The 13,703-nt window shown below is 37.9% G+C and overlaps 2 protein-coding genes across 2 annotated transcripts in view; both read right to left on the bottom strand.

Annotated features, from left to right (window-relative positions):
• Positions 1-13,703, bottom strand: part of LOC133525430 (alkaline phosphatase) — an 86,936-nt gene that overhangs the window by 16,765 nt on the left and 56,468 nt on the right. The gene's annotated exons all lie outside the window — the stretch shown is intronic.
• The window catches only part of LOC133525442 (uncharacterized), a 29,191-nt gene continuing 16,803 nt past the window's right edge, over positions 1,316-13,703 (bottom strand). The window contains exons 2-5 of the mRNA XM_061861697.1: positions 8,566-8,650; positions 5,993-6,139; positions 3,717-3,882; positions 1,316-2,372 (exon numbers count right to left, since the gene is read on the bottom strand). Coding sequence (XP_061717681.1) covers positions 2,290-2,372; positions 3,717-3,882; positions 5,993-6,139; positions 8,566-8,650 — 481 coding nt within the window. The 3' untranslated portion in view covers positions 1,316-2,289. The remainder of the gene's footprint in view (positions 2,373-3,716; positions 3,883-5,992; positions 6,140-8,565; positions 8,651-13,703) is intronic.

The raw sequence follows: 13,703 nt of genomic DNA, 5'->3' as shown, positions 1-13,703 counted from the left end.
ATTTTGATGTGGTAGTAAAGCAATTATAACATTTTCATAGACAAGACATTTGTTGTAACAAAACAGTTTAATGTTGACAATGGCCTAAATAATGATTTACGGATATTTAAGGCGTCATAGAAGGTTTATGATATGTGTGTAACGTAAGTATAACAACTGTTTACTCAGTGGCGGGGCAAGACCAAAATTTTATGTGGGCAAGGTACTTTTAGCGAGGCCCTTCTGTGCCGCAAGAAATAACGAACATTTTTACGGTGTAACCGAGATATAGGTACTTATTTGAGGCGCGAGGCCCCTCGGGCCGCGGGGCCATAGGCGTTGGCCCACGTCGCCCACGCCTAACGCCGCCTCTGTGTTTACTGCCGGTATTAATTTCTTCTTCTTTTCTTCGTTTAAAATATGGCTTCCATCAAATCTTTGATGATTTTGCCAATGTCAAGTTTCGTTGTAAGTTTTAAGTGTGCTCGTAGAGCATGACGTTGTTCGGTAGATGCTTTTAGTAAAGAGATAGCTCGACTTTACTAAAAGCCACGATGGATTGCCGGATGTTGATTAAAACATGGTTAAACGCGTTTCAAGATTAGTTTTTCATTAGCTGCACACTTCTACGATAGTTCACTGCATAATAAGCTATCAATACTACACTTTGAACAACATAAATGAGTAAAACACAAAAAAATATTCTCGACACGTCTTCGCCATCTTGAATCTCAACGACAACCCCCGGTATTAATTTCTTGACCGATATTAGACTAATATTATTAATGTGTTGCCATGGAAATCCATGGAGTTAGAATAATTTCAACAACCCAGCCACTGTCAAATCATTAAACGAATTAAATGTCATATATAAAGGAAATTTCTATCCATGCCATCGATCACTGGGCACTGGAGGCCTTGGTCAATTTTTCCTTTGTATATGACATTTATTTCGTGTACAGTTTAAATAGTAGTGTGTTAAAAAAATACGAAATAAAATATAGTTTGTTTTTAGAGTACTGTCAAATTGTTAGGGTTTTTATAAACACATTAATAATACAAGTCTAAATAAAGTATTATACTAATACCGATCGACACTCGGGACCAGGGTTAGGTAACCATTTTACATAAGGCACAACTATGTACATTGGCTCGTCATATCTGGCAGATTAAGCACCAGTTGCATCAACCGTAAATGACTTCCTGATCAACGCTCATCATCATCATCATAAACTTAAGAATTATTATCTTGCCGGCGGAGTATCTAGCTTTCCCTATCTTGCGCCACCTCTTTGACTTTATATACGACATGATCCACACTTTTTCTTTCTTTTGATCTAAGTAACTGCGTCTGGCTTTTCCTCTACCTCTTTTGTGTCCTATCCGCCCCTCCAGGGCAACAACGGTCCGATGAAAATCTTAAGACGTGGCTAGAAAATGCCGTCACTAAATAAGCATTCCCCTGATGTCGGGCAGCAGCAGCATCATGTAAGGTCCTGGCAGAATATCAGCGATGTGGCTTGCCGCGTCATCATGCTGAGCCAGCGCCTATTCTCTGCCACGATACATGGTTTTGCATTCAAGAATTGTAAACTAGTTTTAAGAATAATTCTAAGCTGCATGTTCTTCTTATTGTCTATAGCTACCTACCATGTATGTTGTGGAAACGAATAAAGTTTTATCTATCTATCATCAGTATTGGATGGAGGCTTACGAAGCAGGTTCTGGTAGGGCTTTAGATCAAGCCAAGAAGCGGAGAACTGGTTTTTGAGCTGCAGTGTAGAAGGCAAGTGGGAAACCATCACCAAAATGGAGTATATGGAATTGCAAAGTATTTATCAACGCTACTCAGCAGTTTTATGGTGAACGTTTTAGCGGTGACAGATGGTTTGGTGCATCCGACTGTAAGGCTGGCCTGTCTACTGAAGCGGAGCAAAGCAGAGCGGTGAGCAAGATAAAAATCCACCAATAACATTTCCTTTTATCTCGCTCACCTTTCCGCTGCCTCGCTTCGCTCCAGTAGACAGGTAATCTAAAAGGGTCATTTTACAGACCATATTTGGCTAGTACAATTCTGTTACTAACCGACGCCTACAGGCGACAGCGTCGCCAATGCAATAGCGACTTACGTGAGACTCAGTAATAATCGCGGTCACCTGGCGTCCCACGGCATATTCCTTCGCCGTCTAGCGTTCAAAGGATTAATGCTAGAATATCCTTACAAATGCAGTCACTATACTTTCTTCATTCTTGTTAACATAAGTATATCTATTATATTGTGAGGTATATATCCTAAATACTCTTGCGTTCTCATACAGGAATAGCACTTTCGTTCCAAGTCTTCATTTGACGGTAGGTACTGTTGACTACCATCTTGTAGTAGAAAGAATAAACTGCAATAGAGAAAGAAAAAAATATATCAGTGTTTAGTCAAATGATTTATTAGAAAATTGGTGGTAATTTGTTATCACAGTATAAACTGGAAACATTTTATAATGAACCACGTTGTAAAAAGTCGTTAGAACCACCTTGAAGGTCCAAAGGATTATCGACTCCATCTTTGTAAACAATAGATTACAAGTCCAATAGTCATATAATAAAAAAACCTTAAGTATATATAATTTAGCTTTAATAATAATATATTCTGTTATGTTGTGTTCTGCTGTGTTGTTGTTGTGGTGTGTGTGTTGTTGAGTTATTGTGTGTGTGGGGGTTGTTGTGTATAAGAACCGCACCATTTAGATACTTCTCTGAAATTCCCACGTTACACGCTGAGCCTAGTGTAGGGATCAATGTACTGTTGCTCTTATAATGCCAAATTCTTGAAATAAATATATTCTTTATTCTTAGATAAAGGGCCTTTACTCTATATGACCATTCTCAAATAGGTACACGTCAGGGGTGGCCTTTATCTGTTATTGGACTTGTAATCTAGAAATAAAGTCGATAATCCGTTGGACCTTCAAGATGGTTCTGTCGGCATTTTACTACGTGGTCATTACCTGTTTTGCGGTAAACCTATCAATTGCTTTGCATTCTTAAATTTCTTAAAGTACGCTGTGAAGTTGATGAGTCAGAATGAAAAACGAGACACTTTAACTATATGCTCTAGACATAATGTCTGACTTTGCTGGTGGTAAACTTACCGGATTTTTTGGATGTTGCCAGAGCAAAGGACCATGCTGGTATGCTTCTCTCTGTCACTCACCCACGCCAGCGCATATGGCCAACACGATCAACACGATGTTGAGCGGCTCTCTCAAGATTGGGTTCCACTTTCGGGGTGAACAAATATAGCACCATATGCAGGGATACGAGTATTACTCTATTTATCACTGACCTATACCAGCACTTATAGCCAACACGATCAGCACGATATTTATTGGCTCCTGTAAGGTTCTGCTTTCTGGCTGAACGGGCAAAACACCTTCGATATTTCTGAGGGCCTACCGCGAACCACGTTCAACGTGTTGCCTCTCTATCGCACTTGGAAATGAGTACATAAGTGTGAAAGGGATGCAACACGTCGAACGTGGTTCGCGGTAGGCCCTCTGTTCCTATCACTCACTTACGCCAGCACATATGGCCAACACGATCAGCACGATATTGAGTTGTTCTCGTAGGTAAGGTTCTGCCTTCGGGCTGAACAGACATAACACCAGCGCCACTAGGAACAGGCAGAGAATGAAGACGCAGATGAGTAGAAAATTGAGAGATTATCTGTCCCTATCACTCACCCACGCCAGCACATATGGCCAACACTATCAGCACGATGTTGAGTGGTTCCCGTAGATAAGGTTCTGCCTTCGGGCTGAACAGACACAAGACTAGCGCCACTAGGAACAGGCAGAGGATGAAGACGGAGTTGAAGAGGATCGTCAGCTGCAGGAAGCCGGGACGTTTCTGGAATAGACAAAAGAAATACATAAACATAAACTGCACAATCGTTTCCACCTAAATTTTTCTTTGCTGCCTTTTTCTACTGACAAAGCTGGCTTACCAGAGCGTACACTCACTTAATTTTTGCTAAAAAAAATATATTACGTTTTTAAGTAGGTAAAGCTTGTCCAGAAATACATACATGATCATTGTCAAGAGGGCGCTGTTAATATCATGTATAGGGTGACAGTTCAGTTTAGATTGAAAAATTTCGTTCTAATCAAATTCCGCAATATGGCACGTGATCATATATTACTGGTCAGGTGTCATGTATTGTTTTGAGCAATCGTTGAACTCTAATGATTTCCGAACAAAGGAAAAATAAGTATACAGGTACAACATAACAAATAATACGTAATAACAAAAGCGTACCTAAAGTTTAAATTACGCGAATTAGCATCTAAATTTGAATGGAATCCATGTCACACTTCTCATTTGAAAAGGCGTTTGAATGACTTATTTAACAAGAAGAATAGCAACTAATTTATTTAATTGTTATTTTAAAGCGTGGACACGCGTAACGACCTTTGTTTGTTAAGACTGAACAAAGTAAATGGCTTTTAGTCCATTGTTTTCTAAGATAATGTGAATTCACAGCCGATGACACATGGTTCCAGGTGGGTCTGTCTTTGGTTGTTATAGCTACACAGATAAAAATTTATAACCTTTATTTGTATGTACAATACAATCTTCTTCCTCGCGTTGTCCCGGCATGTCGCCACGGCCCATGGGAGCCTGGGGTCCGCTTGACAACTAATCCCAAGATTTGGCGTAGGCACTAATTTTTACGAAAGCGACTGCCATCTGCCCTTCCAACCCAGACTAGGCCTTGTTGGGATTAGTCCGGTTTCCTCACGATGTTTTCCTTCACCGAAAAGCGACTGGTAAATATCAAATGATATTTCGTACATAAGTTCCGAAAAACTCATTGGTACGAGCCGGGGTTTGAACCCGCGACCTCCGGATTGCAAGTCGCACGCTCTTACCGCTAGGCTACCAGCGCTTTTGTATGTACGATACAATATAAATACAAATGTCCTTGGGGTATTTCTTTTTACAATCTGTCAAAAGGCATGGGTTTCCAAGAAAACAAAGTCTAATATCGTTCTACAAATGGAAACATTAAACCCACTCTAATTATTTCCTCTTGAATAATGCAGTAATATCTGTATATTTAAGACAAAGTTCGGTTTTGCGAGACATATACGTGCTCATCAGTGGAATTTGTGAGGACTATTATATATATTAAATCGTACGTCGTTTGGTGTTAAATCGTACTCATTTCTAACGTGTAGCGTACAGCCGTACACATGCACACGTTAGAATTGAGTACGATTTAAAAAAATAACAAGAGAAAAATAAGAGAGTGAGACATGTTCCCGTGCAAAATGTGGGCGCGCTTACCAATCCAGCATTGGTTTGTATCTACACTCACAGGAAATATGTGTTTAACTTGGCATAGACGGTGTAGCATGATGATGAATAGCTTCGTATAAATGGTGTAACGTACAAGTAACAGCCCCAGTAAGATGACGATATTGCTGATGAGCGACAGCGTAGAGAACATGACCGTGCTCATGGCGATTAAGTTGTCCTCTGGTCCTTCGTAGTCCGGCAGGTTCCATATATCCACTGTGATGTCTACCACGAAGATTGAAGGTATAATTTACAAGTAACAGCCCCAGTAAGATGACGATATTGCTGATAAGAGACAGCGTAGAGAACATGACCGCGGTCATGGCGATGAAGTTGTTCTCTGGTCTCTTGTAGTGCGGCAGGTTCCACATACCCACTGTTATGTCTACAATGAAGATTGAAGATATAACTTACAAGTAACAGCTGACGACGACATTGCTGATGAGAGACACCATGGAGAACATGACCGCGCTCATGGCTATAAAGTTAAATAACAAGAGAAAAATAAGGGAGCAAGAAATGTTTCTGTTCAAAATGTGGGCCTGCTTACCAATCCAGTATTGGCAAAATCTATCTATGGTAAATTAAACACAGAAAATGTGTGTGACGGTGTAGCATGCGGATGAATAAATAGTCTTGTATAAATGGTGTAACTTACAAGTAACAGCCCCAGTAAGATGACGATATTGCTGATGAGAGACAGCGTGGAGAACATGACCGCGCTCATGGCGATGAAGTTGTCCTCTGGTCTCTCGTAGTGCGGTAGGTTCCACGCGCCCGCGATGATGGTCGCCACGCAGATTAGCTGGAATAGTGAAATTAATATTTAGTGAGCTTCCTTCTCGAATCGAAGAACACATAGCCAACTTTTGAGAAAAAGAGCCATCAGCAGTAGAAATCACCAGTTTAGGAAGCTCAAAGAGAGAGCTCAAAATATTGATTTCAGGGGTCTATGAATTCTGAAGTGTTTATTTTTGGTCACTTGAAGAGCCGCAATTATGAGGTACAATTGCGGCTCGCGAGCTGCGGTTTGCCGACCTTCGGTCTAGCAGAGAGAATATTGACAATGCTGAAGATATAAATAGGTACAGGTTTATTTTAATTACCTGCAATATTTTGCGAGATGAATTATCATACTGAGCAACTTATACTATGAGTGAGAGTGAGACCAACCCCGAATTCACAAAAAAAATTGTTGTTTCATACATTTTGGCTGGTCAGAAAGATATTTTTTTGCTCATGCAATCAAGCAATAATAGCAGCTACACGACCCCGAAAAAGATAATACCGCAATTACATTGCTCAAATCTCTGTATAGGTAATCTCAGTCAGAATAATCTAGATATTATGGTCGCACTTATCTAAGTTACAGCGCGATTATTACAGTGACCGTCTCTCTCATTTGTGTGATTTTAGAAAGTGACGGGTCACGTGGATAACTTCTTTCAACATATGCCCAGTGTAAAGACCGGATGTATCCGAATGAATTTGATGAATTGTAATTTGGTCACGGGCGACAAGCAGTCATGAATGACGGACAATCGTATTGGTCAATTACGGTACATTAGATCTGACCTCTGCAGGTCAAAATGTAAATTGTTTAAATTGTCCTAATCTTTGGTTTAAATTATGTACCTAAGCATATCATACGTCCTGTGACTGAGCAACATTTGTTAAGCTACTTTTAAAAATAACTCGTGTTATTAGTTTTTACTACAGTTTAAATAGTATTATAACAATTTTGTTATGTTTAAATCGTGGATGGTAGCGCACATTGTCAATTTTATTTAATATGTATGAATAAACGAAAAACTAATATTTCATATTTTTTAAAAGTTTTTGAACAAACGTTTAATCGTTTGAGGAGTACAATATGTTTAAATTATTTGCTCGTGATACAGGGGACACCTGGTATATTATTTACTTTCTGTTGCAGAAGGAATTTGTTTTTCTATGGGCTGTCTATATTAGTAACTAGTACAGTCAGCATCAATAGTAGCGGATGAAACAACGCGCCAAAAGTATCTGATATTCCGGATAACTTTTCCAAATATAGATCAATCTCTAAAATTTACATTCAAAAGTATATCTTTTACCGTCTTAATTATTCTACATATAGAACCACCACATTTTGTGAAGTTGTTACAGAATGGTAGATACTTTTGAAACCTTGTTTGATCCGCTACTTTTGATGCTGACTGTACCTACGCTTAAAACATATTGCTTACTTGAGTTTATTGCTAATTATAAGATGTAATGTTTTGAAAAGATGTGTCCCGCAGAGTTTCTTGCCGGTCCCGTATTGGTATACCCTCCTCCAATAGAGGGGGGATTTAAATCTTCCCGAGGCGAGGTGTAGGGTAGGGTTAGAGAGAATTGTAATATGCCTACTGGAATAATTAAGGAAAAACGGAACCCTTCTAGAATCACTTAGTTGACCGTCCGTCCGGCCGTCTGTCCGTCTGTCCGTCTGTCTGTCAAGACCCTTTGTCTCGAGCGAGAACGCGTGAAGGTGTAGAGTTAAAAATTAAAAATATATATGTACTCAGATCTACAGTCCCTTGAAGCTATGAAAAAATCAAGCTACGAAAAAAAGGATATGGCCGTTTATGCCGCAAAAACGTATATTTCAACACTCCCACCCGGGTACGTCCTTAAACTGGACCCGGGTATGTCCTTAAGCTACGTACACACGAGAAGTATGGGCATTGTGAATGTCATCTCGCTTTGTGTGATAGGGCACAGCACAGCGGATGTCATTCCAGGTCAAAGCAGAGCCCAACTGGGAAAGTACCTCCACATTACAGCAAACCGTAGCCAAATAACACTAGACCCTACTCATAATGTTGTGTTCCTGCCGGTGACTAAGGTTGCCAGAGCTCAACGAGGGGAGGGAGGGTTATTAGGTTCGGCAACGCGCATGTAACTCATCTGGATTTGCAGGCGTACATAGGCTACGGAGACTGCTTATCATCAGGCGGGCCGTAAGCTTGTTTGCCACCGACGTAGTATAAAAAAAAACACTCTCAAGGAAATCAAAATTCATAGGGTACTTCCGGTGACCTAGAACTATGAGGCAAGTTATATCGTCTTACACTACAAGTACAGGTAAAAAATTCAAAACTTTAATTTTGTAATAAATAAGAAAAAGTTTAATTTGTACGGAAACCTCGGTGGGCGAGTTCGACTTGCACTTGTCCGGTTTTTTTTGTAATATGACTTGATACTTACGGACGATAAAGTTGCCAGTAGAAAGCATCCTGTCCGTAATGAAAGGCACCAGCAGCATTTTTTTAGCTTTGGCAACATCGTGTATCTGAAAATGAAATGGTAAAATGTTACCAAATTTACATTTTTTTTATTCTTTATTTTTATTGTAAGAGTGGAAATTCTTACTTTAAATTCCAAAATGGCAAATTTCGATTCAAAGATTCAAATAACTTTTTGTCTATGCAAAAAGTAGGTAGGTATGGAAATATTTTACAGAAGCCACGTTCTTTCACAGAAAAAAGTAAAAACAAATGAAAAGATTTTCTATGCCGCCTTTTTTTTAAATTAAAACATTGAAGTGTATATCTCCAAAAATAAGCCAATCTATAGTCTTTGAAGCAACTTTGTCAGTAGAAAAAGTTTGTTTGAAACAGCTTTTCGATAGTCGCAGTACCAACATTAATAAGTAATAAGTACTGATCATCTGTTTGGCTGTTTAAGGTGGTTCGACTAGGTTACCCAAAGCTTAAACCTCACTAGATGGCGCCACAATTGCAAATTATGAGTTTTAATTTTTTTGTGGAGTAGTCTTGGTATTTCTATACTGTAAATTATGTTTAGCGCACTCTTTAAATAAATATTGAACTATTACAACAAACATTGAACACTTCATTGTACAAAAACTACCCCTTAATGTCGACAGAATGTTTCTTGACTCTATTTCTAAGTATCACTCACACATTCAAACAGTCTTACTGGGATCCTTGTAGTAGACAATTTGGCACAGCGTGAGTAGGCTTCAATAGCGTTGCGGTATGTATGTGGAAATACATGCAAGAGGATGTGGGTTCGAGACTCATTCATTTTTTTTTTGTTATCAGTATTATCAAGTACCTATTATTAATAAATTATTTTATGAGAAATATGAGCGTTTTCCATAAAAATATTAAAAATCTGATTCTCACACATCATGATATTTTTGGGTTCTTCCAACTCAGAATCACTAGCATAATCAGTCCTCGTGCTAAAAAAACCCGAAAATTTGTATTGAAATTTTAGTTTTACATTGAAATTTCTTTCACACTAAAATGTGACGTAATGGTATGGATATTTTAGGATATATTTTTTTAATGCTAGGGTGGAGAAGATTCTAAGTAGAATGAACCTAAGAAAGTCCAAATTTGTAAGTCAGATTTTCCGGCTTTTTTTAAAAAAAAACGCTGTTTTGTTCTGAAATTAAAGCAATCCCTTACTGCCCAGCCTTTAAAAAAGTAGGTACTATTTTACAGTAGAATTAAAACATTTTTTTACGATACATTTAATTAAATTACAGTGAGTTACAAAATTGCATGGCCTTCTATTTATAACCATTATAAAAAGAAATGAGATATTTACCATGTTTGTTTATATTATTGATTTCCCGATATTTTGACACAACTAGAAGTTTCACACAATGCCTAGAGATAGAAAATTATTTATTTATTTTATTTATTGTCAATTTCATTCAACGGATCACATCATATCCAATTTATGTGTTTATGTATTGCATTGTTTTCTACCTAGTTGGTTATTAAATTCTGTTACTGCAATAATCTTTATCTACATAAAATATACCAACGAAAGTTTAATAAAGTATATATTAAAATGAAGTACACAAAATCAGGAATTACATATGACAATATCATTCAAAATCGCCTCCTCTGGCTTTGACACAGGCCCTCAAACGACGAGGCCAGTCATCAATAGCGGCACGCACGATTGTCATGTCTAATTCCGTCACTGTCTTAACTATGGCCCGCTTGAGGGAGTTAAGATTTGTGTGGGGTTTAGCACAGGCTTTCTCCTCAATAACCTGCTATATGGCATAATCCAGGGGGTTAAGGTCCGGGCTGGAGGACGGCCAGTCTTCGTGGGCAATAAAGTCAATTTTGTTCCTTCGAAACCAGGCTTGAGTTGTTTTTGCTTTATGTGCAGGAGCTGAGTCCTGTTCAAAGATCCATGGCTGGTTTTGAAATAGGGTGTAGCTTAAGGGCTTCACTATTGGTTCGAGAACGGTTTCCAGTTTCCGGTTTTCACACCTTTTTCACAGAAATGAATCTGTGTTAGCCCTGAGTATGACACACTCAAAATCATGTTTGGCGGGTGCCCACATTTGTGCAACGCAATAGGGTTGTTTCCATCTACAAATCTTAGGGCATAATTGTATCCCAAATAATTCTTTTGGATTATAAGAACATGTTAAACTACTTTTAGGGGACCTGTAATGACCATATTTTTGTAAATATTGAATTTAAAATATCTTTTGGCACACGTCACGTGACCAAACTCGAAACGTCATTGAAGATTCTGATGACGTTACAACTCTCGGATTGACACTGTTGACAGTTAGGCGATTAACAACAAATGACAAATATCAGTTGACAGTTCGTATCTTCCACGTGTGTATGTAGTTATGTGTCAAACCATAAACTGTGACGTCACACAATTTTCAAAGAGCGTTTTGGGCGCGAAAGCATCTGTCAAAATATATTTTGTTAATTTAACATATTTAAAGCCGTTTTTAGTATAAAAGCTGAATTTTAAGGCAACTTTTAGTAAATACAGAAAGTAATACAAGCGTTTCAAAAAATTGGAATACGATTCTCTTTTAGGCCCCAATTCATTATAGATACGACGAGATAAGCGTTATGTGTGGTATATAATTATAGCTCACAAGTCCACCACATTATGTCCTTTTTTATTTTTTCGGTAGCATTTGTTTTAACGGAAATAAAGAGGTTGCAAATCGAGTACCCGAACTTCAGAACAGATATCATTTGATATTTACCAGTCGCTTTTCGGTGAAGGAAAACATCGTGAGGAAACTGGACTAATCCCAACAAGGCTTAGTTTTACCCTCTGGGTCGGAAGGTCAGATGGCAGTGGCTTTCGTAAAAACTAGTGCCTACGCCAAATCTTGGGATTAGTTGTCAAAGCGGACCCCAATAGCCGTGGCAATATGCTGGGACAACGCTAGGAAGAAAGAAAGAAATCGAGTAACAGAACTTAGTAACCAACTAGGTATAATAGTTATGATGTAAATGTCCATATCATGTTGGAGTCATATATGTATTAGCCAACTAATTATTCAAGATCAATACACTTAGCTCCCTTAGGTATTCGCCTAAGTACAATCTCGGGCAAAATTGAGTTTTATAAAAGTGAACTAGTTTCTAGGTCATATTTTCTATGAATTGGTCATTTTTGTAGACTCCAATTACAGTTACACTTTTCCTGGTTTTTCGCGGACCAGAATATCGATGATTTTTGTAACTTGATTTAGACGTTGCTATCATTTTCAATCCAAAAACACATAAAATCACAATTCAGAACATGCGGCAGCGTTGTTTTCTATCAAGTACCTGAAGCACCAGGGCGGCTACCGGGAAAATCGAAATTCGTCAATTTCGGGCATTTTTCTCTGTCACTCTAATTACGTCTTAGTGAGAGTAAAAGAGAGAGATCCCCGCAATTTGCGAATTTAGGTTTTCGCGGTAGGCCCCCAGGTCCTGTCAAGTTTCAGCAGTATTGCCAGGTGAGCGGAAGAGAATTATCGTACTTGAGTGTCAATATTATTGTACCGTTGAAAAAAATATCGTACGCCAATCAAAAAGGCAGCCCCTAAAAATGTCTAGCAAAATAAGCTTAAATTTCCAATTAATAATAAAAAAAAGACAATTTTCGTCTAAATTGCGCAAAAAATCTGTTTATGTTTGTGTATTTTTGGGATAGACTCAAACGGTATACAGGAAATTGTGACATTTTAAACTTACACCAAGGAGCCGAACACCCAAAAGATACTAATTTTAGCCTATTTCTGAGAGAAAGTGTCATATTTTGCTTCAAATTACTAGACTTTTAAGGTGGCATCATCCAAGGGCTGAAATTATAGTACTTTAGTGTACGATAATGCTCTTTGGAACATTACGTCATACCGGGGCCCAAATTATCGTACATGTACGACAATTATCGTACGCCTGGTCACACTGAGTGTCAGTGTCGACAGAGTTAGCTAAAAACGCGTCAAACATCGCAACGTCGCGCCGATGGCCGTCCGAGGCGGGGTGGCAACGCCGCAATGTATTTGTACACGACATTTGTCACACACACATGAGTAAAATTTATAAAAATATAACGTTGATTATTGCATGATTTCTGTATGAAACAAAGTTTTTCTATTAATTTAGCGCAAATGAATATTCGAAAGTAGATAGATGCGCAACTATTTATGTAATAATATTGTGTAATTAATAAATAAATAGCGATTGTTTTTTGTATGAAAATCGAACCACCTTAATGGATCTATATTCATATGGCCATTCCAACTTTTTAAATAGTTCGGAACTCGAAAATTAATAGAATTTGTATGCAACATTGCAGTCCTGAAATCTAACCTGATTTTTTTCACATTTTAAGTTTAGAATGACCATAAACTACGCACTTTGCGACCTATTTTTTAACCGGCAAGGTTGAATTTGTTGAATTTTTTGAGAAAAAGAAATTTGTGAATTCAGTCTGCATGTAGGTACTTACGCGTGCAAATGTTTTAAAGCAATATTTACAAAAACAGAAAAATATTTAAATAATATATTATATAACATTTACAAAGGGATGGTAAAGTATACAAGTGAAGGGTTAGGATTACATGAATTATATACTTAATTATTCATGTCAATTTAAAATGGAAATACGTAATACAATATTAAAAATGTACGAAAATCAAGGATTAAATATTAAAGCAAATTGTCAGTACCAGTCCAAATATTTTTCACAATATAGAAACAATTGTCAAGCAACCAAGCAGTTAATTTATTCTGAAACTATTTTCTTTGAATTATTTAATTTCATTAGGTTACTGATAGGGAACAGATGAAACTATTTATATTTTTCCCCCCGTATCGTTACGTGGCAATTTATTCATAAACGCACTACAGGGGCCCATTTCACGAACGGTATTAGACTAATATTATTAGTCCTCGAAATGGGGCCCATTTATCGAACGGTATTAGTCTAATATTATTAGTGTGTTGCCATGGTAACCCATACGATTTGACAGTTTGTGGACTAATAATATTAGTCTAATACCGTTCGAGAAATGGGCCCCTGTTTGAGATTTTTTT

This window comes from Cydia pomonella, chromosome 15 (genome assembly GCF_033807575.1).
Source record: "Cydia pomonella isolate Wapato2018A chromosome 15, ilCydPomo1, whole genome shotgun sequence".
Classification (NCBI taxonomy): domain Eukaryota; kingdom Metazoa; phylum Arthropoda; class Insecta; order Lepidoptera; family Tortricidae; genus Cydia; species Cydia pomonella.
The sequence above is the reverse complement of the archived record's forward strand: the minus strand, read 5'-3'. Positions and strand labels throughout refer to the sequence as shown.